The 27,998-nt window shown below is 43.1% G+C and overlaps 2 protein-coding genes across 4 annotated transcripts in view; one reads left to right on the plus strand and one right to left on the minus strand.

Moving 5' to 3' along the window:
• Positions 1-2,711, minus strand: part of GTF2H1 (general transcription factor IIH subunit 1) — a 29,374-nt gene extending 26,663 nt beyond the window's left edge. Inside the window, exon 1 of the mRNA XM_075545997.1 lies at positions 2,516-2,711. The gene's annotated coding sequence lies outside the window, so the exon portion shown is untranslated. The remainder of the gene's footprint in view (positions 1-2,515) is intronic.
• Positions 2,712-2,761: 50 nt separating this feature from the next.
• HPS5 (HPS5 biogenesis of lysosomal organelles complex 2 subunit 2) overlaps positions 2,762-27,998 on the plus strand; it is a 41,047-nt gene continuing 15,810 nt past the window's right edge. For 2 of the 3 annotated variants that reach the window (XM_075545994.1, XM_075545996.1), the window contains exons 1-14: positions 2,762-3,107; positions 5,899-6,065; positions 7,937-8,047; positions 8,221-8,285; positions 9,154-9,346; positions 10,439-10,572; positions 16,878-17,090; positions 17,355-17,426; positions 23,039-23,127; positions 24,624-24,802; positions 25,264-25,422; positions 26,000-26,186; positions 26,894-26,996; positions 27,849-27,998. In XM_075545994.1, the coding sequence (XP_075402109.1) occupies positions 5,958-6,065; positions 7,937-8,047; positions 8,221-8,285; positions 9,154-9,346; positions 10,439-10,572; positions 16,878-17,090; positions 17,355-17,426; positions 23,039-23,127; positions 24,624-24,802; positions 25,264-25,422; positions 26,000-26,186; positions 26,894-26,996; positions 27,849-27,998 (1,763 nt within the window). In that variant the 5' untranslated portion in view covers positions 2,762-3,107; positions 5,899-5,957. The remainder of the gene's footprint in view (positions 3,108-5,898; positions 6,066-7,936; positions 8,048-8,220; positions 8,286-9,153; positions 9,347-10,438; positions 10,573-16,877; positions 17,091-17,354; positions 17,427-23,038; positions 23,128-24,623; positions 24,803-25,263; positions 25,423-25,999; positions 26,187-26,893; positions 26,997-27,848) is intronic. The other variant, XM_075545995.1, reaches the window with a different exon arrangement.

Here is a 27,998-nt window from a genome sequence, read left to right on the forward strand (position 1 = left end):
CACCAACTCTAGCTACCTACAAATTCAACAAACTTGGGAATAGAACTCATTTGTATGCTACAGACTGCCTATACAAAACCTTAAGCTTTGTGAGGCAGGGCGTGGGCTGCTCACTAATAAAGCACTCAGCTGTGTCTGGCCCATAGGAAGGGTCCAAAAACATATCCGTTAATTTAAGATCATTGCTGTTATTCGGGGTAAGACAAGGTCAAGACACATGAAAGAGCTTTGCTCCTATCTCCTCTGCAAAATTCCAGAAAGCACGATAGATCTGAATTCATCTAGCAGTATACTGTTTTTCACACATACCAATAATTGGCTCCTGCCTTTATAGGGAAACTTAGTAAGAAATTGAAACTGTTGAGCAGAAATCTGTGTTACTGCCATCTCTGCATTTCTATTATCTACATTCCTTTCTCAAATGTGTAGATATAAATGGGAAATGAGGCAAATGTACCATAAAATTCTTAAAACCATATACAGAGAGGTATATTACTGGAATAAGAGTTATTTCCTCTGGCAAAACACACAGAAAGGAAATTCTCAATTCTGCTAGTCACTGGCAATCCCAAAATGTTTTAACCTTTGTTAGTAAGTACAGTACTAGCAGGAGTAAGAGCTGAGAAATATGTAAAGAATGATCACAATGTACTGTTTAAAGGCCAGTTACACAAACAACTCAGGGTGATGTGGCAATCATGTACCTTTTCTCTTTACAGCAGTGAAGGCAAGGCAGGAGGAAAATGCAAGGTAAAGGAGGTATGCGCCTATAACCACTAATAAACACTTCGTGTTAACAGTATGTTATAATAGCAAGAGATGAGCAGTCAGCTGGTAACCAAAGTGGAGAACGGAGGGCCTATCAGACTGGGACCTGCACTACTGCACTGAGGGCACACTGAATTTTGACTTGGGGAAGGCTCTGAAAGCAGGAAGTGAGAGCAGGAAGTGTAGAAAGACATTCCCTATCTCCACATAAAAGCAACAGAGTCCAAAAAATGCTAGGAAAACTCAGGATACACAAGACAACATCTTGATGGTAGGAAAAAACAATGGGACAGAGAAATTAGCTTTAGGGTGGAACCACATACCAGATAGAAGACACAGACCGTAAGGGTTGCACTAATCATTCTAATATTTCTAAAGAGCGTGCTCCCTACCTGCTTACATGAAAAATAAACAAAAACCCATTTCTATTGTTAATTGTACCTCATATCATCTAGGAGAGACTTAAATTTCAGCTGCTGCACTGCTAAGGGTCAGCTGAGTGAAGGAAACAAACCAAGTTTCTTAATGGTTCCATTCTACCGTTTGTCCTTTAAGGAAGGGCTGTGGCAGTCGGCTTCTGTAAAGATGATGGCTGGAAAGTCTAATGGGCTAGTTCTACTCTGTCTTACAGGGTTAGTGAGTCAGAACTGACTGGATGGTAACTAGTTTTTTGGTTTTGTTTTAAATAAGCACACACCTCTAGCCAGAATCGAGTCTACTGTTAGCTATAAGCCTGTTACGAAAGGTTACTGTCCAGTCTATTGGTAACTCTCCTTTTAATGGCTCTTTGGCTTTTCAAAATCCATCTTAAGGGCTGGCAACTTTGGCTTAATTATCAAAATGCAGACCAGTTTTCGAACTGTATTCCAACAAGATGAATTTAGGCTAGAAGGTGGCTGAGTAGGACAGTCATGCTACTGTCCCCACTCTCCAACGCAAACGCACTTCCACCCACACAGACAACTTAACCCACTGGGATTCCAGATAAGGCTTCTTGGGAGAAATGGTTCCACTTCTTTAAAATGTTTGAAACTCAAAAGCCTGGGTAATGAGAATATTGGCTTGTGTGGAATCAATGCTAACTGTGAGGCCTACTTCGAATCACACAGCTTCTGCATGTTTGAAAATTAGGTCTCCTACTGGACAAAAGAGATGTATTTATATTCCTCATTTTACAATGGGTATTTAAGAGAGTATCAATTCGACCTCTGAGAACACCGAGGGAATATACATCAATTATGCTTCCATGTGGAGATTTTTCATTGGCAACCCAACTGGGAAGGGGCCAGATTGGGGGACGGCTGGGAGACTGGCGCACGTCTTAAGAGTGCTAAGCTTTAAAAAGCCGTAGGATTGACAGCAAACGGTGTGTAGGCAGGAAGGTGTTTCTCTCCTACAGAAACCAAGAGATCCAATAGCACATGTCCTAACGGGAAGGGCTTCTCTGGCCAGGAGAGGCCTTCACTCCTTTTATTCCGAGGAGTCAAGTTTGTTTGATCCGGCTTCGGCTGAGCGAGCCTTCGAATCCCTTGCACCTAACAGATGAACACGATTCACATAGGCAAGGCAATTCGGGGTCTTTTTGCCGTTTGGGGATAAGAAAGGGCAGGCGGGACACAGTCTTGGGAGTTGGGGCGATAGCGACAGCGGCGCGGGGAACTGTTGGGGTCCGCGCAGCGCAGCGGAGCCCCTGGGCCTGTCAGATTCTCCGCCGCCCGCCCACCCTCATCCCGCGGTATAAACTTACCAGGTGGGAGCCTCGGCTCTGGGTAGAGCTAGTAATTGGGCTGAGTCGAGTCGCGTTCCACTGCGCTTAGAGCCGCCGCCCGCAAGAGGCTGAAGCCCAGCAGCCGTCGCCGCCACCCGCGCCTCTGTTACTAGGGGGTCTCGCCTCCATCGCTGGCGGCGAGAACTCCCAGGGCACGTGACCGGAAGTGCGAAGGCGGGCTTGTGGGACACGTGACGCGAGAGCGCGGCCGCCATGACACCTTCCGCTAACCTCCTCCCGATCCCGCCGCTTCCCGCCTACTTCGTTTCCCCTCACTGGCCTCGAGTGGCGAGGGGTCTCGGGGTCCTGGCTGAGCCACCCCTTTGGCCCAGCGCTCCTCCAGCCGCGGTCGGCGCTGCATTTTCGGCCGTCCGCGGATCGCCGCCCGCAGGCCGCAGAGAGCGTCATTGCGACGGCGGTCTGTGGGGGAGGGACCACGCGCAACGAGGGGCGTGGCCGTCACGTGACGAGGAAGTGCCGTTAACAGCGTTGTCCCCGCGTCCCCGGCGCTCGTGGATGACGTAAGACAGGGCGGGGCGGGTGGCTGGCGCGATGGAAGCCCAGGTGTGGGGTGAGTGTCTCGGCGCCGACCTTGAATGGAGTGTCCGATGGGATAAGTCTAGAGGCGGTGGGGTGGACCTGGGGTCTCTAGACTGCTGGTCTGTGAGCCTGACCAGGGCCCTTTCCTCGTGAGGAAAACAGTAGTGAAGTTATTGTTGCTGAAGAGGTACTATTAGTTCTGCTAGACCAGGGATTACTCGGGGGCGCGAACTCCTATAATAAGCATTCAGTGAAGCTGGAAGGAATGCCTCAGTGAAATGAGGCGAAGTTTTTGTCGGAGAGCAGAGTTGTCATGACTTTTCGAATGGAAAGATGCCCGGTAATAGAAAAAGGGAGAAATGTTTTGGAAATACTGGTAGCAACATATGTAACAAATGTGCTTGATACAATTGATGTATGGATTGTTATAAGAGCTCTAAGAGCCCCCAAATGAAACAATTTATTAAAAATTTAAAAACTGAATGCAATGCCATTCCTCTTGAGTCTCACAAAGAAAAAGGGAAGAAAAGAAAAGGGGAATCACTGCACCTTATTTCTTCTACATTTGCGTCCTCCCTACCCTTTCCTTTCTAAGGACCTGTGTGGGAAAGAGCGCAGTGCTTTACTTTTGATCTACGAGTGGCAAACACTGTGGGTAATCTGTACGATGCAATGAGAAAAAAAGGTTTTCTTGGCCATACCACTTAAATTACCATTGAATTAGGCAGGGCAGTGGAAAAATCATTAGATCTCGATTCAGGAGACATAAATGTGAATCGAATTTAGACTCCGGACTTGGGCAAACCAACCTCTCAAAAACTGGTTTCTTTCACTTTGGTAAGCAATGGTGGTGTAGTGAATTACTCATTTGGGCTGCAAATTATATGGTTAACTGTTCAAGCCCACTAGCCTGCCCTTAGACAAACGAGACTTTCTACGCCTGTAAAGAGTTACAGCCTATAGGGTTGCTGCGAGCCGGAATCAAATCGATGGCAGTGAGTTTAGTTTTCTAGTTGCTCAGTTGTTTTGCTTTGCTGGACCTGTTACTTCACATAAGTGACATTTAAACACAACTTTGAAGATAGTTTTCTCAGGTGAATGGTTTAAGAAACAGCCTGTATGAAACATCAGACGCACAGGAAGTTCATAGATTGAAAGGGGAACAATGACAACCCAGTGTAGCTGGAGAGTAAAAAGGGGGTGTGATGGAAAGAGGAAGTAGAGATGAGATCATGAGTGGCATTTAGATTATCTTGGAGGAAGGGGAATTATTGGACTGAATATTATAGTCCTTAAGTAGTTGGATGAGCATAGAAATACCAACATATTTGAACTAGACACTGAATGTCTATATTCACCCTAAAGTGGCATTAGCCGAGTTTTCTAAGAGGACATGCTACACTGTGAGTTCATATAGAACAAAGATCTAAAGCCCAAAGAAGTTTTTCACACAAAATCAAAATATATGTAAAATGAATGTACCTAGATAACAGGGTAAAGGAAAAATACCAGGTATAATTGAGCCAAATTAAAAATTGCTATTAATCAAATGTGACAATGGAGAAGCAAAATGCTGATAATTAAAATTAGGCAATATGTACATGTAATCTTGTGATTGTTTTACCAAGGTGTGTTTTTCCTAAGTTTTAAGTTCTCACAAGAATGATGTATTCTGATATAATCAACCAATCAAAAACTTTTGTTCAAAGTTGCTGATAGTATTTTATGTAACCAGACTCAAGCCCACTGCTGTAGTGTTGCTTCAACTGTTGTTGAATGACAGCAACATTTTAGTTGGATGTGATATTCATGATAGACACAGAAATCACTGCCATTGAGTCGATGCTCACGCACAGAGACGCTGGAGAATGAGGTAGAACTGCCCCCCTGAGTTTCTGAGACTTTATAACTGCATACTGGAGTGGAAAACTCCTCTTTCTCCTGGGGAGCCGCTGACGGTTTCAACCTCCTAACCATGCAGTTTGCTGCTGAGATTCCCAATATTAGTGGTGCTGTTTGATAATTTATGCAGTCTTCTGGGCCATCTTTATTTGGAATGGGTACAAAAATGGATCTTTTCCAGTCGATTAGCCAGGTCTTCCAGATTTCTTGCCATAGATGAGTGAGTGCTTCATCAGCCTGTTGAAACATTCCATTTGGTATTTTGTCAATTCCTGGAGCCTTGTTTATAACTGATGCTTTCAATGCAGTTTGGACTTCTTCCTTCAGTGTCAGTGATTCTTGATCATTTGCTAACCTCTTGAATGGTGTATGTCAGCCAGTTCTTTTTGGTACCGTTACTGTGTGTTCCTTATGCTTCCTGCACCGTTAACACACCAACGTGTAACTCACTTCGCCCCCAGGACACTTTACTATAAGTACACGGTACTCTTTCCTTCTCAGGACTTCTGAGACCTTTACAGAAGATGGCATTATCATGAAAGACTCCCAAAGACAGAAAAAACTCTACAAGTCAAAGAAATGTAGCAGAGTGCCGAGGGGGTTAGCCAAGTTCCCCTCAAATTTTAACCATTTCCAACCACCTATGCACACTATTAGAGGAATAGAATATGATAGAATTATGTAGGTCTTGCAAATATGGTTTTAATTTCCTGGGAGTTTATAGGTCAGGGAATGGTCATTCTATGTAATGCCAACAGACTGTTGCATATACTGTTACCTAAATATGTTGACTTTCCAGCTAGATGTTAGGCACCCCCAGAGAAGGGATTGTCTGTCCCCTCTCACATTTCCTCATGTGTAGAACCTAGTCACTAAATATAAGCTGAATTAATGGTGAACTTTAAATTTTATTTCTACAGGTTTCCTTCAGGTGGGAAATACTGTCTGTCAGGAGACATAGTTTCAACTCCTTGGCCCCATGGCTCTTGTGCCGGTGATCCCAGATGCCCACAGCCATGTGCTTGCTGAGTTTGAGTGTCTGGATCCCTTACTGTCCGCCCTGAGGCTTGACTCCAGTCGTCTGAAGGTGAGCTTCGTGGTCCTTATTTTCATGTTTATATTTCAGGGTGCTGTTACACGGATGTCCTTCCTGTAGCTCCTATGTTTCACGGAAACATGGGTGTTTCCGCCTACCCTAGTAATAACCTTGCACTGAGGTAGCTTGCGCAGAGCTCTTTCCTGGTTGAGGTTTTGAACTGTCATTTGAATCCTTCCTAACCATGGTCATCCTTTCATTTTTCTCCCTCCCTCATCTTGCTGCAGGAGCCCCTGGGGTGCAGTGGGTAAGCACTTGGCCACAGAAAGGTCTGTGGCTGCAGCCCCCCCCGGTGGCTCTGTGGGAGCAAGCTGTAGCAGTCTGCTTCCAGGGAGGTTACAGCCTGGAAGCTTGTGGCCAGTTCTAGTCTGTCCTTTCGGGTGGCCATGAGTTGGATGGAACTGACTTGATGGCAACAGGTTTTTTTTTTTTTAATTTCTTAAATCTTGTTGTCTTCTCTCAGAAAGTAATGTTTGGTTAAAAGTAAAATAAAATAATTAACATGAGTATGCCGTATTGCATTTCAACCAACAGAAGCCATTGAAATGATATTAATTCCGCAACACAGATTTCGATGTAGTCTTCATTTCAGGGACTAGAGCCCAAGTGAGTTGGCTCTCTGGGGAGAAGTGTGTTGCTTCTCTCAAATCCTGGGTTCTCTGTATTAAGCCTAGGAGGGATGTGGCAAGGGACAACATGCCAGAACGACATTCCTAGGTAATTTCTTTCACAGACTTTGGCTACCACCCCAAAGCACCTTTCTAGCATCTGACTAGGAAGTATTAGGCAAAATGATAGGGCAACAAGTATGAGGTCATATCAGAAATGATTTCAGCTGCATGGCAGAGACTCCCTTACTACTAGTGACTTAAGTAGTAAAGGCATTTGTAACCTCATTGGAGGGCAATGTTCTGGGTGTAGTGCAGTGGCCCAATGGTAGCCCTGACAACCCAGACTGATTCTCCTCTACCATCCTCCAGGTGTTGGCTTTCAGTCACAGCTGCATGATAACTGATATTCCAATTAGCATCACAAGCAAGAAAGAAGGGGTTGAGGGAAAAAATTCCCCCTTCAAATCCTGCCCTTTTTTTCTGGGTAGGTGAAACTTCCCAAGAAGTCCCTGGCAGGCTGCCTCTTACTAGCTGGTGTTGAGTCACATGGTTACCCCCACTTGCAAGAGAAACTGGGCAAGTGAACAGATTGGCTTTCCAGTCCCTGTAGTGGAAAGCAGCACGGTTGGAGAAGGCTGGGCTGTCTGCTAGCCAGCGAGTACTTCCTGCCACGTGGTATTGGGCACAGCATGGCTGCTGCGCTCTGGTGGGCAAGTCAAGGATTCAGAGGCGGTGGGGAGACTGCAGTGCAGTGGCCCAAGTCTGTGCCCTCTGGGCAGTCTCACATGCCCTAGGAGCCGAGGCTATTTGAGCTGATTACGCAGACAAGAGCTGATTTAAGTCAGTAAAGAATGAAGAAGTTAAAAAAAAAAGAAGTAGTAAATTATTAGCTTGGTTACTTTATCCTCGGAGGCGTACTTGGTCTTGCACAGTTGAAGTCAGCATTGGAATGACCTAGTCAAATTACACAAAATATAGTCTAATAATTAACCCTTGTCAGGAGACAAAAGACTGATCTACACAAAATGGCCCATTCAGCCATTTTGAAGTTCAATTAAAACATTTAAAGGCACAAATGTTCTCCTATAGTTTTCACTGTGTTAGAAATTGAGAGTGAGTGACATTATGTGGTGGTCATTTGGGTGATGGTTGGGGCCAGGGGGAGAAAGCTGGAGCACAAATCTTGCGCATTCTTTTCAGTGGATCGTGCATTCGGTTGTGATTATCCCCTCCTTGTGTTCACATCTTCAGTGCACAAGCCTCGCTGTCTCTCGGAAGTGGCTGGCACTGGGCAGCTCCGGAGGAGTCCTCAATCTCATCCAGAGGGACGGCTGGAAGCACAGGCTTTTCCTTTCCCACAGGGTAAGGTTAAGGGTGCCCTGCCCTAGATTCTCACGAAGATGGCTTCTCCATTATGCTCATTATGAATATGAACAAAATGCAAACACTTAAAGTTTAGAAATCACAACCCCCTCAAAGAAGGCACACACACATTTTTGAGAAGCTGCCTAACGTTTTTCCTTTTTGTGCTCTAGGAAGGTGCAATTTCTCAGGTTGCCTGTTGTTTACATGACGATGATTATGTTGCTGCCGCTACCAGGTGAGGCACTGATCTTTTCCAAATGTATTTTAAATTGTGTGTGTGTGTGTGTGTGAGAGAGAGAGAGAGAGAGCTAGCGAGCAAGCAACCATCCTACTTAGTCTGTGGCTGTGCCAGTGGGGTTTAGCTCTGCAAGTCCTGTGTCCCTGGAAACCCTGTGGTCCAGCTGTTTTCATCCTGTGGGTTGCAATCCCTTTGGGGGTTGAACGACCCTTTCATAGGGGCCACCCGATTCATAACAGTAGCAAAATGACAGTGACGAAGTAGCAACGAAAATAATGTTGTGGTTGGGGGGGTCACCACAACCTGAGGAACTGTATGAAAGGGTCGTGGCATTAGGAAGGTTGAGAACCACTGCTTTAGTCTGTGGCAATTCAAGACAATTGGCTACCTAGTGTTTGTGGAGAGTGCTTATTTGTGATCACAGCATTCCAAAGCTTTAAAAGAGAAAGAGAACAGAGACAGTTTAGCACAGTTAAGTTCTCCTATTCTGTCTGTGACTAAAACAAGGAAATTAATACTTTAGTGTTTTACTTCCTCCTTTTGAAGAACAACACATGTTTGCATATATATATGTTTGATATCCTTGATAAGCCAAACCTGTGGACATTGAGTTGATTCCGACTCATGGCGCCTTACATGTGATCGAGTGGGACTGCTCCATATGGTCTTCTTGCCTGGAAGAAGATTGCATGGTCGTTCTTCCATGCACCGTGTGGGGGTTCAGACTTTCAGCCTGTAACCTAGGAGTCGTGTGCTAACAGTGTGCCACCACCCAAGAATATTCTTGATTCAATTAAACTGATGTGATTAACTTTGACCTATTTCACCCTTACCAAAAGTTGGTGTCTGTGACCTATTCTTCCAGTCAAGGTTTCGTAGTAGTTTGGGAATTAAATCAAGAGCGTCGTGGGAAACCGGAACGCATTTATGTGTCTTCAGAACACAAAGGTCGAAGGGTTACAGCTCTCTGCTGGGACACAGCTGTTCTCAGAGTCTTTGTAGGCGATCACGTGGGGAAAGTGTCTGTCATCAAACTCAACACTTCTAAACAAGCAAAGGTGAGAACTATTCCTGTTCCTTACGTGTGTGAGTCAGACCCAACAGTGCTTTCTGAGAGAATTTCGATTCAGGGAGGTGATTGTGTTGACTCTTTCTCAGGGGACTTATTCAGAACCCAAACTACTCATTTTGTGGAGGTTTGTTAATATATAGCACATATGATCACTTGTTTTAGCTTAATGCTATTCTCTTATGCCTTCTGTGAGCATTAACTTTAAAATGTTGCTTATTGTCTGTTGTAGTCCTCGCTAACCCTCATGTATAGTTCATGTGCATAAAGCATTCTTGAATGCCAGATTTTTAAGAAAGAAAAGATGCCTATTTATTAGTAGTGTGAACCAAGTGGCAGGGAGAAATGGTACCCATTGTCCAAGCTTGTGTTCTTCTGGTAAAGGAGGCTCGGGTTCTAGGTATATTTTTTCTTAGGAGGGATGCAACTTGTGAATGGGATCGTAAAGGCTCCCCATGGACTGTGCTCGGCTATGCATGGCCCTAGGTGGGACTCGGCCCCAGTAATTGACGGGCCTGAAGGGCTGGCTCCCAGCTTCCTCTGACAGCGCGCTTGAGTCTGTGCGTCAGCCAGAGCAGGTCAGCGTGTCACAATTGCTCTGTGCTTATGCCACCGCGATGACTCATCTCCCATTTGCTCATTACCACCTGGCATCCTGGTAGGAAAGAAATGCCCGAACTACTCTTGATTAAATTGCCTTATTGTAATTAGTACAGCAGAATTTTTTTTTTTTTTTGATTTGGAAATGATGACCAGTCAAATTTGCCATTTGCTTCCTTGAATGTTTTTGAGCCAAAACATTTACCTTCCCCCACAAATATCCTTAACTTACCCTTTTTTTTTGTCCAAAGCAACTCTGGTAATCTATCAGAGACAATTCTTGATTCATCACTTTCATTCCAACCTAAGATGAAATAATCACAAACAGACTTCATAATTTTCTTCTGTAGTAATGCCTCCAAGTGTTTCACACTACTGTTAAATGAGTGAAACTTGGATATTTAGATTTTATTTTGATCTAAAAGATGAAGAGCATATATTACGATGAAATGAGTTTCATTTCCCCTCATGTTCCTTTCAGGGAGCTGCTACGTTTGTGATGTTTCCTGTTCAGACGATCACGACAGTCGACTCTTCCATTGTCCAGTTAGACTATTTGGATGGGAGACTACTTATATCTTCACTTACTCGATCTTTCTTATGTGACACTGAAAGGTATGTTGACCAACCATGAGTCATCAGCAACTGTAGAATTTTAAGCCTGAGTGGGACCTAGAAATCATATAGCCAAGCTCCTCAATTCTATTACATAGATACTAATGAGGAACCTGGGCTATTCAAGGTGATGTTAGAATTGAGAGGATATATAGAGGAGCTCAGGTTACCCTGACAGAATTCATAAGACAAGTATTCCATTAAGACAGCGCTTCTCAACCTGTGGTCGCAACCCCTTTGGGGGTCGAACGACCCTTTCACAGGGGTCGCCTGATTCTTAACAGTAACAAAATTACAGTTATGAAGTAGCAACGAAAATAATTTTATGGTTTGGGGAGTGGTCACCACAACATGAGCAACTGTATTACAGGGTCGCAGCATTAGGAAGGTTGAGAACCATTGAATTCAGTTAAGTATTCAATTAAATTTACTATGAGGCAAGATCTATATGTGGTGAGAGAATGCCAGGCCTTCCAAGATGGTTTTGTTCTTTAAATTTGTTGTGTACTTAATAGGATTTTTTCTAATGAATGATAGCATAGGATGAAGAATAAAGCTAATATTTTAACAGAGTCTTAAAGACCAGAGGTACAGTGTCAAAGAGTGTTTTAGAGATGTGATGAACAGAACGGAATAGGAGACTGCAATCAGCGCCGTGGAGGTGGACATGTCTCGCGTCCTCTGGCCTCCGTATTGTCCTGTCATTGGAGTCAGACGAGCCTCCTTGGACCATTCTTCTTTCCCTCTGCTGACACCAACCACTGCTCCCGCACCGCTCTCCCTGTGGGCTGCAATGGCCACACAGACTCAGATAATGCTCACTGGTACGGGGTTATTAGGGACGTTAGTAGTCTACCACAGTCTGGAGCAGAAAGCCGTAAGGTGACAGTCATCGTCTCACCTCAGCCAGCAACCTAGTTTCTCTCCAGTTGTGAGTCTCTCAGTCCCTTGCCCTTTGCCTCCATGGGTCAAGAAGCCAGCTGACCCATAGTTCCATCACCTCAGAGCAGGCGGAGGAGAAGATACCCCATAGTCTGTGCACAGTCTGATGCATTTGGTCTGGCCGGCTCCACCCCTTCACACAGCTCTGGACCGTGCTCGTCCAAGGCCACCTCTGCCGCTTCACACATGCTCATCCTTACGGCGGGTAGGTGGAGTGTGGAATAGAGGGGTGAGGACAGGGTGGCAACAAAAACTGACCAATCTTCTCTTTCAGTGTCGCGCCTGCCATATTGGCATAGCCCCACTCAGTCATTTGGTAGGAGTTATAGAGACTTGTGTAGAAGAGCCACATTAAGAAAGTTTACTCCACCACAGGAACAACTTGAAGTGAACATTATATATCACTTTGCTGAAGTTCCTTAGCCATCCTCTTTTCAAGGAAATCCTCACTGACCAGTGAGGATCTGTGTTGGCCTTGGCCAGTTACCATATTCCTCAGCGTCTTCTCCAGGCCAACTCATAAAACTTGACTGTGTCTTGCCCTGAATACTCTCTAAATTTGAACTGAAACCACTTAAAGGCATTCACTTTTCAGCTAAGTAACAAATTGACGCATACAATAAACAGTATCATCTGTGAGCACTAGGCTTCTTCACAGAAACATCTTCTATGAGTGGGCTTCAAAAAGATCATGGACAAATCGAAGGGAAAGGTAATAGAAAGTAGCCGGGAACTCTTTGGAGCCACTTTGTAGAAGAGGCCAAGTGGTCAGTAGTTACTCTAAAGGAAAGATGTGCCGGGAAGGGGAGCAGGAAACGTAGAACAGAAATGGAACTTCCAGAATGGAAACAATATGAAGGTTGGCACAGTGTGATAATTTAACCCACATGTGAAAACAGACCGGCTGGGGTGTCGTGCCTCGTTAACTTCGTGAGTCAGAAAGAAAACGAAAAACAACCCAAGGCTGATGCCTAGCAGGCAGAATTCAGACGTACCCTCTCTCTGCAACTTTTGCTAATTCTGGCACCAGCTGTCTCTCCCTGATCAATTTCTGCTGGATTTGCTAATTAAGTGTAGAGGCTGCACAGAATTCCCAGGCAATGCTTAGGATTATGGGGTTTACTAGGGAGAAGCTGTGTTTGTAGGCAGCCTCTCTGGCTTTAAGTCGCTCTGCCTTGCCCTTCATGTTATCTCAGAGTTACCTTTGATACACGCCGTTGGCCATTATTAACTCCACCTTGAGGATTTGGTAAAGTATTTGTCAGCCCCATGGAGTTTAATTATTCTTCAATGATAGATTATCGTTTCAAGTTAATCAAATGGAATGATTTCAAAATTTGAGTGAAGTTTTGATGATAACTATTGAGGTGGTTTTAAGGATCTAGTAAAATGGTATATAAGGGACCTCATCAACTAACTCACTGCCATCAAGTCGATTCCGACCCATTCAACCTCGTAGGACAAAGTAGATCAGCCTCTGTAGCTTCTGAGACTCAGTATTGACAGCAGTGGGAAGCTTCATCTTTCTCCTATAGTGGAATGGCTGGTGACTTTGAACTGCTGACTTTATAATTAGAAACCCAATGCATAACCCACTACACCAAGTGTTTTTAAATTAAGGAACGTGGAGGTTTATCTTTCCCTAAGTGCAGTAGAGTTGCTGATCTTCTCATTTCAGAAGGTACCGTGTAGCTAGAGTTGATTATAACAGTAACATAGAAACTGTTCCCAAAATAACTTGTTTTAGAAATTCCCACTTTATGTGAGCTAGAATTCAGTTTGGGGAACATGGATGGTATAATAATGAAATATTTATGCTTTATATTTTGTTTTATTTAAACCTATATTTCCTCTCAATGAATAGCAAATATTTTCATTTTTAACCTGGAGCTTAGACGTGTAGTGGTTACGAGATGGGATGCTAAACCTGCTAACCATCAGTTCAAAACCACCAGTCGCTCCAAGGGGGAAAGTTGAGACTTTCTCCACCCATAATGAGTTCAACTCTGGGAAACTTAGGGTTGTTGTTATACCTTGTCCTACAGGGTCCCTGTGAGTTGGAATCCAGTCAATGGGCAGTGAAGTTTTGTTTGTTTTTAAATCCCCTAATGACTAATCACAGTGATAGATATGAATTTGTTCCTGTTGTCATCCACTGTCTGTTTTCTGTCAATAGTGCTAATGAGCAGGGTGGATCCCAGGAGGAAATATAACAATAGAAATCAAGAGCAATGGAATAGGGAAAAGACTTCGGGTGTGAAGTGAAGCAGTCTGATTCTAAACCCTAGTTCCAGCACTTTTTAAACGCTCTGGCATGTCTGTTGCTCTCTTCAGAACAGTGTAGCTATCATGGTTGTATTAAGGATTAAACAAGTTAATGCATATAGAACTACAATACGCTTGTCATTGTTGTTTGTCTGAAAATGCAGAACGCAGTTAATGAGCATACACTGAAAATGAGTTGACTTGCATTTGTTCATTAGCTAGTATTTATTCCATTCCTTGGGCTTTTTAGGGCCGTGTTAGGTACAGAAGATACAAAATAAGCAGAAGATATTTTTATTTCCCAAATAAGGAACATAAATAAAAAACTAACTTTTTACATTAGTTTATAAATTTCAAATTATTTTTGCATCTGTGTTCTTGTAGTATGAACCAAATAAATAACATGGATCTTCATTAAATTATCTGAGATCACATAGTAAATTTGAGCTAGGGAGCAATTTAGGTCATTGTCTACTAAAAAGATTGATTTATAGAACACATTAATGTAGTGAATGAGTGAATATTACCCATGAACTAGAAATGGTTCTGTACACTGGGAAGAAGAAAAAGATGGCCTTATCCTGAAGAAACTCACAATCTTTTTCAAATAGACATAGTTGCCATGTATAATTTGGTTAAGTGCTGTGAAACACAGCACAGGAAACATGTATGTACTTATGGGAGTACCTAAGATATAGGGAGTCAAGGACGTTTCTCAGAGTAAAAATGTTGGTGCTAAATCATGTAGAATAAATAGCAGGTAGGCAAAGGACTTGAATAAATATTTCACCACAGAGGATAATCAAATAGCTCTCAAACACATAAGAAGATGTTCTGTTAGCCATCAGAGATGCAAATCAAAACCGCAATGAGATTCCATTTCACTCCATTTCACTCCATTTCACTCCCACCAGGATGGCTAAGATAAAAGAAACACACATATGCACACAGAGGAAATAGCAAATGTTGGCGATGCAAGGAAACTGGACTCTTATCTATTGCTGATGGGACAGCCGAGTAGTATAGCTGTCATGGAAACAGCTTGGCTGTCCCTCATGAAAACTAAAGATAGGGCGACCACGAACCAAATGAAAAGACCAAAACGTATGTCAAAAGAGACTCTGAAACTTACTCTGCTCTTAAGCATTGGCATTGCTTAGAAGAAAAGTATTGAATATTAAAATTTAAAGGGTAGCTCTTGAAGTCAGATTAAAGCATTATTGTGAAATGGCAAAGACTGTGGTTAGAAAGCCAAGAGGGAAGAGCATACTCAGCATTATCTCCAGTTGGAAGGACTGAAGATAATATTCAAGCAATATTTAAGGATTCTGTGGACAAAATATTAAATAAGCTTCAAAAGAAGGTGGAAGGAATTCACAGTCACCAAAAGAAGACAAAAGTAGTTGACATGTAACTGTTTAACCATAGCTGTACCCCATGATGAAGAACCAGTGGTTTTGAAGGAAGAAGTTCAAACTGCACGCAAGGCCTTACTGAAGAAAGACAAAGGCTCCAGAAATGGACGGAATTCCAGTTGAAATGTCTCAAAAACGGATGCAGCACTGGAAGCACTCACGTGTCTATGCCAAGAAATGTGGAAGACAGCTACTTGGCCAACCTACTGGAAGGGATCCATATTGGTGCCCATTCCAAAGAAAGGGAATCGAACAGAATGGGGAAACTTGAACAATGGCATTAATTTCAGATGTGAGTAAAATTTTACTGAAGACAGTTCAAAAACGGATGCAGCAGTGTATTCACGTAGAGCTACCAGGAATCAAACTGAATTCGGAAGAGGATGTGGCATGAGGGATATCATTGCTGACATCCAAAAAGCTTTAGCTGAAAGCAGAGAATCACATAAAGATATTTCCTAGTATTTCATTGCTATATAAAAACTTTCAACTGTCTGGACCGTAACAAACAAAATGGGGAAAATAGGAAACTCCAGAACACTCCATTGCCTTCTTGTTGATCGTGTACATAGAGCAAGAAGCCACCAGTCCAGCAGTACAAGAGGATATCGTGTGCCTTAAAATTAGGGAAGGGGCGTATATCAGGATCTTCTTTTTTCACTGTGCTTACACTCTGTGTTGAACAAATAATCCAGGAAGATGGGGTGCATGACGAAGAACCTGACATCAGGACTGGAGGAAGACTCAGTAAGAACTTGTGATATGCAGATAACACAACTTTGCTTGCTGAAAGCAAACATAATTTGAAGCACTTAACTGATGAACAAAAACTGCAAACCCTCAGCATGGGTTATAACTCAATGTAAAGAAACCAGAAATCCTTACAAACGGTTCAGTAGACAGTTTCATGATAAACAGAGAAAAGATTGAAGTTGTCAAGGATTTTATTTTACTTAGATCCACAGTCAACACTCATGGAAACAGCAGTCACATTAAAGGACAATACTGCATTGGACAAATATGCAGCACACACAAGACCTTTTTAGAGTGTTACAGAGCAAAGCTAATCCTTTGAGAACAAAGACCGCCTGACCTGGGCCTTCTGCCTTCAGTCATCTCATATGCCTGTGAAGTCTGGACAGTGATTAAGGGAGAGTGTAGAAGACTTGGAGACAAGGTTGGAGAGGTAAAGCAACGGCTTCTATGGAGTGTTCGATGAACATTGTACAATGTGACTTGGCAAACAGTTGGATTTTAAGGATGTATGGCTTGGTGGGATTCATTTTTCATATTCAAAATGAACTTTCATATTAATGATTAACCCTCGGTTTGTGGATTCCTCCACCAGTCGTCTGCCCAGGCCCAGGTAGTGCTTCATTCTGTTGCATGGAGGGTGGCTCTGCACTGTAGCCGGCTTACCGGCACCCAGACTACAGCAAGCAGCTGATGACTAGTCGTGAAGTGGTTTCCTTCAGTGTCCTGAGATAATTGATGCGAAAGCAAAGCTAGCCACTATTTCAGCCTTCCCATTCTGTTGTTCTTGTCAGGGTACTGCTAATATGAATAAAACGACATTGGGGGTGGGGGGAGGTTTATTGTGGCCAGGCTGATTGTAGTGCCATTGTTTTGTTTGTTTTACTTTTTAGGTAAAATAACTGCTTTTATTCCTTTTTGGGGTATTAGAGAGAAGTTTTGGAAAATTGGCAACAAGGAAAGAGATGGAGAGTATGGAGCTTGTTTCTTCCCAGGGAGATGTTCTGGGGGCCAGCAGCCCCTGATCTATTGTGCTCGCCCTGGCTCCAGGATGTGGGAAGTGAACTTTGATGGGGACGTTATAAGTACACACCAGTTCAAGAAACTCCTCTCCTCACCACCTCTCCCTGTGATTAATCTAAGGTACTGATCTGGTTGGGGTATTTGAGGAGCTTACTGAAGAGGTTGGGTCGAAATCACAGGCATTCTATTTAGTAAAAGTTTTATTAGGCTTTGTAAGAATGAAACAGAGTTTTTATCACACATTTCAGGTAATCAATTAACCTTCTTATGGTTAGAGTGACTTGAATTAGTTAGGCTGGTAAGTTTTTTGGAAGGCATTTTTTATTGGGGGCAAAGATATTTTAAGTTGTGCTTAAATCATTCACAGAGGTATTTCATTCCTAGGTCTGAACCTCAGTACAATCCGACGGTTGGATCCTCCCAGTCTCTGTCCTTCCCCAAACTCTTGCATCTTAGGTAAGCTTCTCCCTGTGGTCTTGAAAAACAGAGAGGAGGAAGAAGAAAGACACAGTTAGGGCAGTTCCGCGTGCAAATAATGTGTCATCTTATGCTAGAACTTATTTACCTGTTTTCTTCATTTCTATGTGTTATGTTTGAGCACATTCAGAACCAGACTCACTGCCAGCAAGTATCGGACAGAGTAGAACTGCCCCTGTGGTACTTCGAGGTTGTCAATCTGCATGGGAGCAGAAAGCCTCATCCATGCAGTCAGCAGCCCGACTCAAAATGCACCGCACCCCCAAGGCTACCTGTGACCCCGCAAAGCTGAAGACATTTCTCTCTTTTTGTGTGTGTAGAAGCACTTAGCTTTTCATTTTTGTTTTGCACTGAATTATTATTTTTATTTACAAAATTATTTTTAGAAAGTTAAAAATGTTACCTAGAGTGTTCTGCATAGAAGAGGAATCAAATGAGAGATCCTGGGAATATACTTCCTGTTTTGAACTGACCTTAGCTTATTGAGAAGTGTAAAATTGTCAGAAAGCTTTTGGCAATTGGAGGTAGGAGTTACTGGATTCTTTCCCTCACAACCATCCTAATATGGTGGCATGATATAATGAGAGCTGATCTTAGATTCAGTATCTTTATTAGAAGGAGGCACATAATTCGCTGTGCTAGTCATTCTTTTTTTCATAAGAAGATTGTTCTTTTCATGGGTCATATGTTTTGTTTTGTTTTGAAATCATTTTATTAGGGGCTCATACAACTTCTACCACAATCCATACAATTGTGATATATCACTTGTATAAAGCACATTTGTACATTCATTGCCCTTATCATTCTCAAAACATTTGCTCTCCACTTAGACCCTCGCATCAGCTCCTCATTTTCCCCCCTCCCTCCTTGCTCCCCCTCCCTCATGAACCCTTGATAATTTATAAATTATTATTTTGTCATATCTTACACTGTCCGACATCTCCCTTCCCCCACTTTTCTGTTGTCTGTCCCCCAGGGAGGAGGTCACATGTAGATCCTTGTAATCAGTTCTTCCTTTCCACCCCACCCTTCCTCCACCCTCTCAATATCGCCACTCTCACACTGGTCCTGAGGGATCTTCCGCCCTGATTCCCTGTGTTTCCAGTTCCTATCCGTACTAGTGTACATCCTCTGGTCTAGCTGGATTTGCAAGGTAGAATTGGGATCATGAGAGTGGGTAGTGAGGAAGCATTTAAAAACTAGAGGAAAGTTGTATGTTGCATCGTTGCTATACTGTACCCTTACTGACTCGTCTACTCTCTGTGACCCTTCTGTAAGGGGATGTCCAATTACCTTTGGGTCTCTAGTCTGCACTCCCCCGCATTAACAATAATATGATTTTTTGTTCTTTGATGCCTGATACCTGATCCCTTCAACACCTCGTGATCACGCAGGCTGGTGTGCTTCTTCCGTGTGGGCTTTGTTGCTTCTCAGCTAGATGGCTGCTTGTTTACACTAAGGCTTTTAAGACCTTAGAAGCTATATCTTTTGATAGCCGGGCACCATCAGCTTTCTTCACCACATTTGCTCATGCACCTGCTTTGTCTTCAGCGACCTTATCGGGGAGGTGGCGCTTGTCATTCTTGTAAGCTGGTAAAGTTTCTGCTCTCTGTCCTTTAGGTACACTACATGAAAGACCCACTCAAGGTGGAAGGTTACGGGAACCTTCTTTTTGGAATCGGTGCCAGAATGTGGGTGTGAAGTGCTAGGGCAGAGAGAGACCGTCCCGTCCTTGGTTAGTCAGTAATGAACATTTTGTTCTCAAGGGTGGGGTTGCATATTTTTGTTCTTTACTCAAGTCTGTGTATCTATTATTTTATTGAAGTTTGGAAATTTTATAGAGCAATAGTTTAAACATGTTTTGTGATGACATTACTTTGCAACTCTCTCAGCGTAAGAGTACTCCTTATACCTCAGTGCTAGAGTTCTCCTCCTACTTCCTCCCTGGCTTGCCCATTTCTATTCCTTCACCTCGCCTGCCTTCTGAGCTCTGTGTTTTGGGCAAATCCTGCCCTTTGGGTCTCCTACCATGAGAGCAGTGTGTTTTTCACGAGTGTTTTTGTTCTCTTTATAGGCTTGTCTCTTATTTCATTGATAGATGCTGGATCCCAAAGGGTGAATTCAGCTCCAGGTTTGAAGGAAGTCTAAGGGTCATGATGTAGAATATTCTACCAGTCTCTTATCAGACCAGTAAGGCTGGTCTTTTTTATGACTTTGAATTTTGTTTAACATTTTTCTCCCTCTCTGCTGAGGACTTCTATTGTGATTCTGATCAGAATGGTTGGCAGGGGTAAAATTTATTTAGCTTGAGACTTACTGAAAAATTACTTCTATTATCCATTAGGCTAGTTTAGGCATTCTTGTAGGATACCTTAAGGGCATGTGAAGTTTCAAAAACACTTGAAATATTAACTCATTGCCCTTAAGGGTAAGTATTAAGATTAATTTACATATGTATCATAGTATATATGCTGAAGTATGCAAATGGTAGACAGTATGACATAAATGCATAATTCATCAGCATCAGTGGAGAAGGGCAGCTATTTATTTGCCTATAATTTGACAAGGAATATTACTGTGAAAACATGTCCCTCCCTTATTGTTAATGCTGTTCGGTGCCATTGCGTTGGTTCCGATCCATAGCAGCCTGTGTACAGCAGAGCGAAACACTGCCCAGCCCTGCAGCAGCCTCACAGTTGTGCTTATGGTTGAGCCCATCATTGCAGCCACTATGTCTGTCCACCTCCCTGAGGATCCTCCTCTCTTGCTGCCCCTGTGCTTTACCAAGCTTCAACTCCTTCTCCAGGGACTGGTCTCTCCTGACAGCATGTCCAAATGTGTAAGACGAAATCTTGCCGTACTTGCCTCCAAAGAGCATACTTTTGCCAGACTTCTTCCAAGACACATTTGCTTATCTATTTAGCAGTTCATGGTACTTTCAATAGTCTCTTCTAGCACAACACTTCAAATGCATCAAGTCTGCTTTGATCTTACTCAGTGGCCAACTGTCACATGCATATGAGGCCATTGAAAATGCAACGGCTTCAATCCTCAAAGTAACATCCTTGCTTTTCAAACTGAAAAGAGGTCTTGTGCAGCAGATTTACTCAGTGCAATGTGTCTTTTGCTTTCTTGAGTACGGCTTCCCTGAGCCTTTAGTGTGGATCCAAGCAAGACAAAGTCCTTGACAACTTCAACTTTTTCTACATTTATTATGATGTTACTTATTGGTCCAGTTATGAGGATTTTGTCTTCTTTACACTAAGTTGTAATCTATACTGAAGGCTGTACTCCTTCGTGTTCATCAGCAAGTGCTTTTAAGTCCTCACTTGCAGCAGGCAAGGTTGTGTCTTCTGCCTATCTCAGGTTGTTCATAAACCTTCCTCCATTCCTGATGCCACATTCTTCTTCATATAACTACTTTAGTGGTCCTTAGCACCATTTATAAGAATTGATTCATATACTGTTAATACCTGTTTAACCCGTGGACAAAATGGATAGAAGTCACGTCTGTTTTGTTCACTGTTGTATTCTCAGTGCTGAGCATATGTCCAGTATGTGATGAACTCATACTATTTATTGACTGTGCTGTCATTTATGGGGCACAGAAAAGTCCCTTGCCTCAGGGTGTGCTTTCTAATGGGAAGACTATGATCCTCTGGTTCTCCTGGGTGTAGCTGTTTCAAGCTCCGGTTACATTCTGTGCTGGAACACACAGCCCTTCATGCTTTGACTCTGCCTGTTCCTCTGCTTAAACACCAATAAATGCCCCTTTGAAGTCTTCGCTGACTCCTCCCACAGACTTGGACCAGGTACTTGTTTCCCTGTCCTATTGCTGTACCTTGTTCATTCCTCCAGCGTCATCGCTGTCTCTCTCCTTGAACACCTGGCACAATACCAGGATGTAAACTCCTTTGTTACAGGTACAGTGCCAGGCACAGCGTGGAGTGCTCTTAAATATTAGCGCAAGTAAAGAATTCAACACAGGTTTTTTTTAATGTAAGTAGTAGTGTTTCTTGATACTGCTGAGTCACTTTTATTCTGTGATAACTTTTGCTGTCACTGCCCCAGATTCTACAGGGCTCTCTTATCTACTTTGTTTCCTTTGGGAACACTGACATCATTTTTCCTCTTTGACTTTTTAAACCGGGCCATTAGGCTTGTGTTCCAGTCTGTTTCTTATCCGCAAGGGACAACTGGATTGAGGATGACAGCTCTTAGCTCAGCCCCCCTCCCTAATCCTCTTTAATGTAGTTTTATATTCCTAAGGAATTTTCCTGAGCTCACTGTGAACTCTAGTTGCGAAGTCCTGATCCTGTATGTCTTTACTCAGAGAGCCTCTGACAGCCTGTGTTGCCCTGCTCAGGTTCCCATAGGCAGCCTTTCTGAATCATTGATTTTGGGCCAGTCTTCTGACCCGTTCTTCCTCTCTTGTAGAGACGGTGATCTGTTCAATCATTTCGACAGAATGCTCAGTGTTTCCGCAATGTCCCATTTCTGCTAGGTAGCTCTCTTACTCTTTATTAGCACTCTTGAGGGCATAACGGGGAAAACCAAAACCCATGATCCATTCTTAAGATTTTGATTTTGTTAGGGAGAAATAGTCCATATTCCTACAAAAAATTAACCACAAAAGAGCTGTGACATTGTGGAGCATAATTGTCAACGGGTCCCCAGAAACTGGCATAGTGCTGGAAGAGGAGAGCTGTTATGGACTGTGGGGAGCGTTTCAGGGGAGACTAGAACCTCTGCGTACCCCTGATAGATAGCCAGAATGAGGGTATTGCAGGTGGGAGGATGCCCTGTGGAATATTTACACAACAAACTACAGTTTTTTAAACAGACTCAAGCGAGCCCGTCTGGTCACCAAACAGAAGGGTGACAAGAGGCAGGGCGCTGCTAGTTGACAGTAGCTTTTTGAGAAGGCATTGTAGTGGAACGATGAGGACTCCAGGTAAAAGTGAGGACAGATGAGTAAGGACGTGCGCTCTGTGGGATATAGAGGGAAAGTCCAGGTTTTAGAGCTGACTCTTACATTCATGTCCAATGGAGTTTTCCATCTTTTGTTAACTACACATAACTGAGGGAGTGAAGATTATTAAAAGCTCACAGAGGTTGGCTCTGGTGATAGAGTTAATATTGCTGTTTGAAATCACCAGCAGCACGCTAGGGAGAAAGACAGGATTTCTACTCAGGTAGCAGTTACAGTCTCAGAAACTTACAGGGCAGTTCTACCTTGTCCTATAGGGTCGCTATGAGTTGGCAAAAACTCTTAACCATAGTCCTGCTTCCAGTGAGCTGGTTGTAAGATGTTATTTAGTATTTTATCTTTGTGTTGTTTGCTTTTTAAATGTACCCTTGTCTCAAATATGGGGAGTGTATCTGCTTTAACAACAGATAAGTCAACCCTAATAAGACTTTCCAGATAATAACTTTGTTTAAAAAGAAGATATTTAGTAGGTGTCTGATTTTTCACAATTTAGAATCATTTTAGGCTTTTTTTTTTTAAGTGCATTGTTACAGCCTGAAAAGTCATGTTGCTGCTCAGTTCCCTGGATCACAGTGTTTCGTTTGTTTGCTTTCCTTTTCAGCGAGCACTGTGTGCTGACTTGGACAGAGAGAGGGATTTACGTTTTCATTCCTCAGCATGTTCAAGTTCTCCTTTGGAGTGAAGTCCAAGGTGAGTGTAGGTCTTCTTTAATTGGTGAAGCTCACGCTTGTGAAGGACCCAGTTATTACTGGAAGGCGCTCTACTGGGGCAGAGGCAGAACTGTAGAATGGGGTGGTTTTCCTTGAAGGACCAGATGTTTCTCATTGTCAAGTACTGCCCAAGCAAACGTCATTTGTAAATTTTTATTCCCTATTTTCTTTACTCCCGTGAAGAATTACAATTACAGAAAGTCACAGGGAGCAGTTCTTCTCTGCTCTACAGGATTGCTATGAGTCAGAATGGACTCAATGGCAGTGACTATTTTGCTCCTCTGTTAAAATAAAAGTATTTATTGTGCTCTCAGTGAAAGTTTACACAGTAAACTGAGTCCCCTGTAACAGTCGCTGCGCAGTCTGCTGTGTGGCCCAGGCGACATTTTCCCAGTGTTCTTCCCACTACTCTAGTTTTCCCCTCTCCTTCTCATCTTTGTTTCTGAGTAAATGTTTCCCATTTGTTCTGACATAAATGATTAAAATCATTTTCATTTTATGAGGCAATCTGTTATTTAGTTAAAAGATGACCCCATGTATAGAGTATTAATTTTCAACTGTGTTTTTTTTCATGGATAGTTTGAACTGTGAGGGGGCTTCAAAAAGTTTGTATTGGAAAAAGCCCATGATCTTTTAATTCCGTTGTTGTAGCCTCCTCATATTTCATTTTTATTAACTATTAATCATTGTTAGGGATTGAATGGGTTATTCTACTTCCCCCTCCTCTTACTCTGATTCGAAGTCTTGCTTAACCTTATTTTATGTCTTAGTAGTTTGAGGTTTAAAAAGTGTTGTTTCCTTGTGAAAACAGCAGCCATTGTATGTGTCTGGGACAGAGAAAATCACTGTATGTGATTTTTTTTGGTTAAAACCAGAAATGGAGCTTTTTGTTGTTCCTGCTCAGTAGATAGCTTATTTTTACTTTTTTGTCCTTGTCTCCTTTGTAAAAAGAAACCACTACTTATTAGTCTGATCAACACTGGTCCTTATGGATCAAGTTCCCTAAAAAAATGTCCCTTAAAATTTTTTTTTAAAGTTCTTTCCAAATACTCTGACAGTTACTATTTCATGAATGACTGATTGCTTTTCATGCAGTGTTTAAATCAGTTCTTCATTGAATATCGCATTGTTGATGCTCAGAAATATTGGTTTCTGGTCTCTGATGTAAAATTCCCTTTCTTTATGCTTCATTGTTTTAAATTTTATTTATTTTTTTATACTTTATTTTCATAGGAAATAACATTTTAAACATTGGATTTCAAATCAGAGATATATCACTCCTTTATTCTTGCTTTTTTTAGCATTGTAAATGTCTAGGGCATTTCTTTGCTGAAATACAAATATAAAAACAGAGATGAGGTTCAGCCACACACAGCCTACGTAAGAAATGGATGTGCCAGGCTAACTGTAGCCCTTGGGAAAGCGGCAAAGGATGCTTGGGTCGACATCCTGCACGTTCCCCTGTGGTTTCTGTAGATATTCAGGACGTGGCTGTCTGCAAGAATGAACTGTTCTGTCTGCACCGCAATGGGAAAGTGTCGCATCTCTCCTTGTTGTCCGTGGAACGCTGTGTGGAGCGCCTGCTCAGGAGAGGCCTGTGGAACCTGGCTGCTCGGACCTGCTGCCTTTTCCAGAACTCTGTCATTGTCAGTAGAGTAAGTCGGACATGTTTCATTTGAGTTAGTCACACCATCCTACCTTGCGAGACGGTGTTATAAGCGTGTCTTGGTGAGTTGTTTTCTACATGCCGGTGTGACGCACAGATACGGTAGCAGCACGTCCTCCAAAGAAGCAGGATGGAAGGATTTCTTGGGGTGCATAAGAAGGAGGGCTTGCTTTCCATTGTTGTTACAAATATCCAATAGGCCCACAAATTCATTTGAATTTGGGCCTTCTTTTAAGCAGGACGAGTACCCATATGTCTCTAGTTGCTTTTAATTAAATTCTTAGTTTTCAGTTCTCGGTAGCTCTTTCACTAGCCTATTCGACTTTTCCAAGTACTTGTGTGGTTTTATTTTCTATATTAGATCTTTCAGTAGATTGGCCATTGGAGATAGATTCAGTGACAATTCCATTGTTGACAGCACTGATGAATGCCAACTTGTCCTTTTATTAGGCAAGGAAAACTTTGACTGCAGAGAAATTGGAGCATTTGAAATGTCAGCTGGACCTGTCTAGCTGCAGTGAGCTGATTTCTCAACTAGAAGAATTGATCATAAAATGTGAACCTTTGGACTCCGCTTGCAGCAGTAGAAGAAGTTCCATTTCATCACATGTAGGTGTCTTCTGCTTTTGAACATGGCTTTGCTGATTTTCCCACTCTGGGTTGTACTCACCACCTGAAACCCCAAACCAGCCCCACTGCTGTCGAGTTGGTGCTGACTCAGAGGCACTGGAGGATAGAGTATTGGCCCACAGGGCTTCTAAGGCTGTAAATCTTTACGGAAGCTCACTGCACCATCTTTCTCTCACAGAGCGTCTGGTGAGTTCAAACCACCGGCCTTTGGGTGCAGCCAAGTGCTTTACCCAGTGCACTACCAGGACTCATTTTCTGGCATTAAGAAAACCAAACCCACTGCCATTGAGCCGACTTTGACTCATCGTGAGCCTACAGGACAGGGTAGAAGCGCTCCTGTGTATTTACAGGAGCAGCCCCCTCCTCTTTCTCTTGAAGGGCCTGTGGTTGGCAGCCCGGCTCATAACCCTCTCTGCCACCAGGGCTAACCTGTCCCACCTGTGCCAACTTGTCTACAAATTTGACTGAAAGAGACACTTGGGAACGGATCTCATCTGTAACCCAAGACTGCCCACCAAGGAGCATGTTGACTCTTTGGAACTTTTTTTACTTTTAGGAAAGCTTCAGCATCTTGGACTCTGGTATTTATCGTATCATTAGTAGTAGAAGAGGCAGCCAGTCCGATGAGGACTCGTGTTCCCTTCACAGTCAGACCCTCTCAGAAGATGAGCGGCTCACAGAGCTCACCTGCCAGCAGGACGAGGAACGGTCGGAGCAGTGCCATGGCTCGCATGGACGTGAAGGTGATGAGCACGCCCTCCCTGGGTTCTGATGCCCAGCAGTCCCTTCCGTTGACTCTCATTGTTAGTGTCAGCCTGCGCACAGGGAGTCCTACAAGCTGTCGGAACTTGTAGCAGTTGGGTCGACTCTCCATCCTGACCCTGTAGCTTTGCCATCTGCTCAACAGGAGAAGAGTACATTTCATTTGTAGCTGTTTTTCCTTGCTGCTATTTAGGACAACATTGGGAATGTACTGCTTAATTTCAGTCCAGCAGCGAAGTGCTTGAAAGGGTAAGAGAGGCGGTCTTAACCAAAAAGAGTGGAAAGATTTTGATTCTGATTAACCAAGTCATTTCCCATCAGGAATGAAAAATTACCACAGTTTTGGGGGCCATTGCCTTCATTTTTCGATGTTCGAGCTCTCCTGTGACCGAACTGTTAAGAAGAGATGAATGGAGCCTACTCTAAACTTCCTTTTTGACTTCCGGGGCTTCCGGGGTAGTGGGGAAACGAAGGTACTTGCCTCAGTGTTTCTCTGTGGGCCAGCTCGTGTAGCTTGTAAACCTGTGTCCTGCTCATTTGTATTTGGGTCCGTTGTGATTTTGGTATCCTTCATTGCTTTTACGTTGTTCATTTCAGAATGCTGTGAAAAATTAAAAGCTCCCGTGGGATTAGGTGTGGTTTCTTTTCCCCTTGGTTTCATTCATTAGAAATGTTTCTCATGTTTCAGTGGCGTGTGATGTTGATAAGAATGAAACTTTCCTCCCCTTCGGCATCCCATTGTCATTTCGTTCTCCATCTCCTCTCGTGTCTCTTCAAGCTGTCAAGAAAAGGTAAACCAATTGGTCTGAGCATTTAGCCCGTGTCTGACATGACTTCATTTTGTCTCATTGGGTTGTCTGTGCCGACACCAGAAAGACATTTTAAATGAGCAAAAGAAATTCTCTGCATCATTTCACTTCCAAGAGCGATTAGCTTTTCATTTTTACCACGGGGTATATATTATTTTCCTCCTTTGTTTGATTAACTGGACATTTGAGTTGTTGCTATGTATGTGTCTTCCCCCAGACAGAGGTCAAGTTTATTTAAAAATGCCTGTTTTCCTCATCTTTGATGGAAACAGTCTCCTTATGCATTAGTCATTCCTTGAGCCTTTCTCGGGCAGGACTCAGCATTGGAGACTGCTTGGACCTCTCTAACTACTGCGTGGGACCAGCAGTGGCATTTCAGTTTGAAAGAGAAGACGTTGTTGCTACCACTTAACTGACTGTCTGCTTCAGAGTTTGCTTAGTAAGAAGGGTATATTGTGACTAGTGAGCCATGGAGTTTCTATGAAAAAATTCTTTGTTATTCTCTGGCCAGGATAGAGCAGATAATCACATGACTTGCTTGGTTTTAATTGAAAGAAATATTGCCAACACAACTGTTGTTAATGACCTTTTCTATAACACCGGGTCTTTTCATTTTTCGGAGCAGATCGGTAGATGAAGTGAATCACTGTGAATGTTACTTGGGCTTGATGTGAATATGTGCCTGGGGGAGTTGCGACGGACAGAATCTGTCTTTTTTTGTAAAGGCGAAGTTGCCTTCTTGGAACCAATAGGACCATAGGATTCTCAGGTGTGAGTTTACCATCTTGCCAGAACCGAGGTATTTTATCTTTGTTTTTGGTATTTGACTTCTAGTGTTTCCAGTTTTGTGCGTAAAACTACTGAGAAGATCGGCACCCTTCACACAAACCCTGATCTGGAAGTGAGGCCGGAAGCCAGTGGAGCTGAGCAGTCCTGTGAAGAGCATATGCGTCCAGTCAGCTGCCCAAAGGAGGACACCACTGA

The sequence above is a fragment of the Tenrec ecaudatus genome, chromosome 4, assembly GCF_050624435.1.
Source record: "Tenrec ecaudatus isolate mTenEca1 chromosome 4, mTenEca1.hap1, whole genome shotgun sequence".
Taxonomy (NCBI): domain Eukaryota; kingdom Metazoa; phylum Chordata; class Mammalia; order Afrosoricida; family Tenrecidae; genus Tenrec; species Tenrec ecaudatus.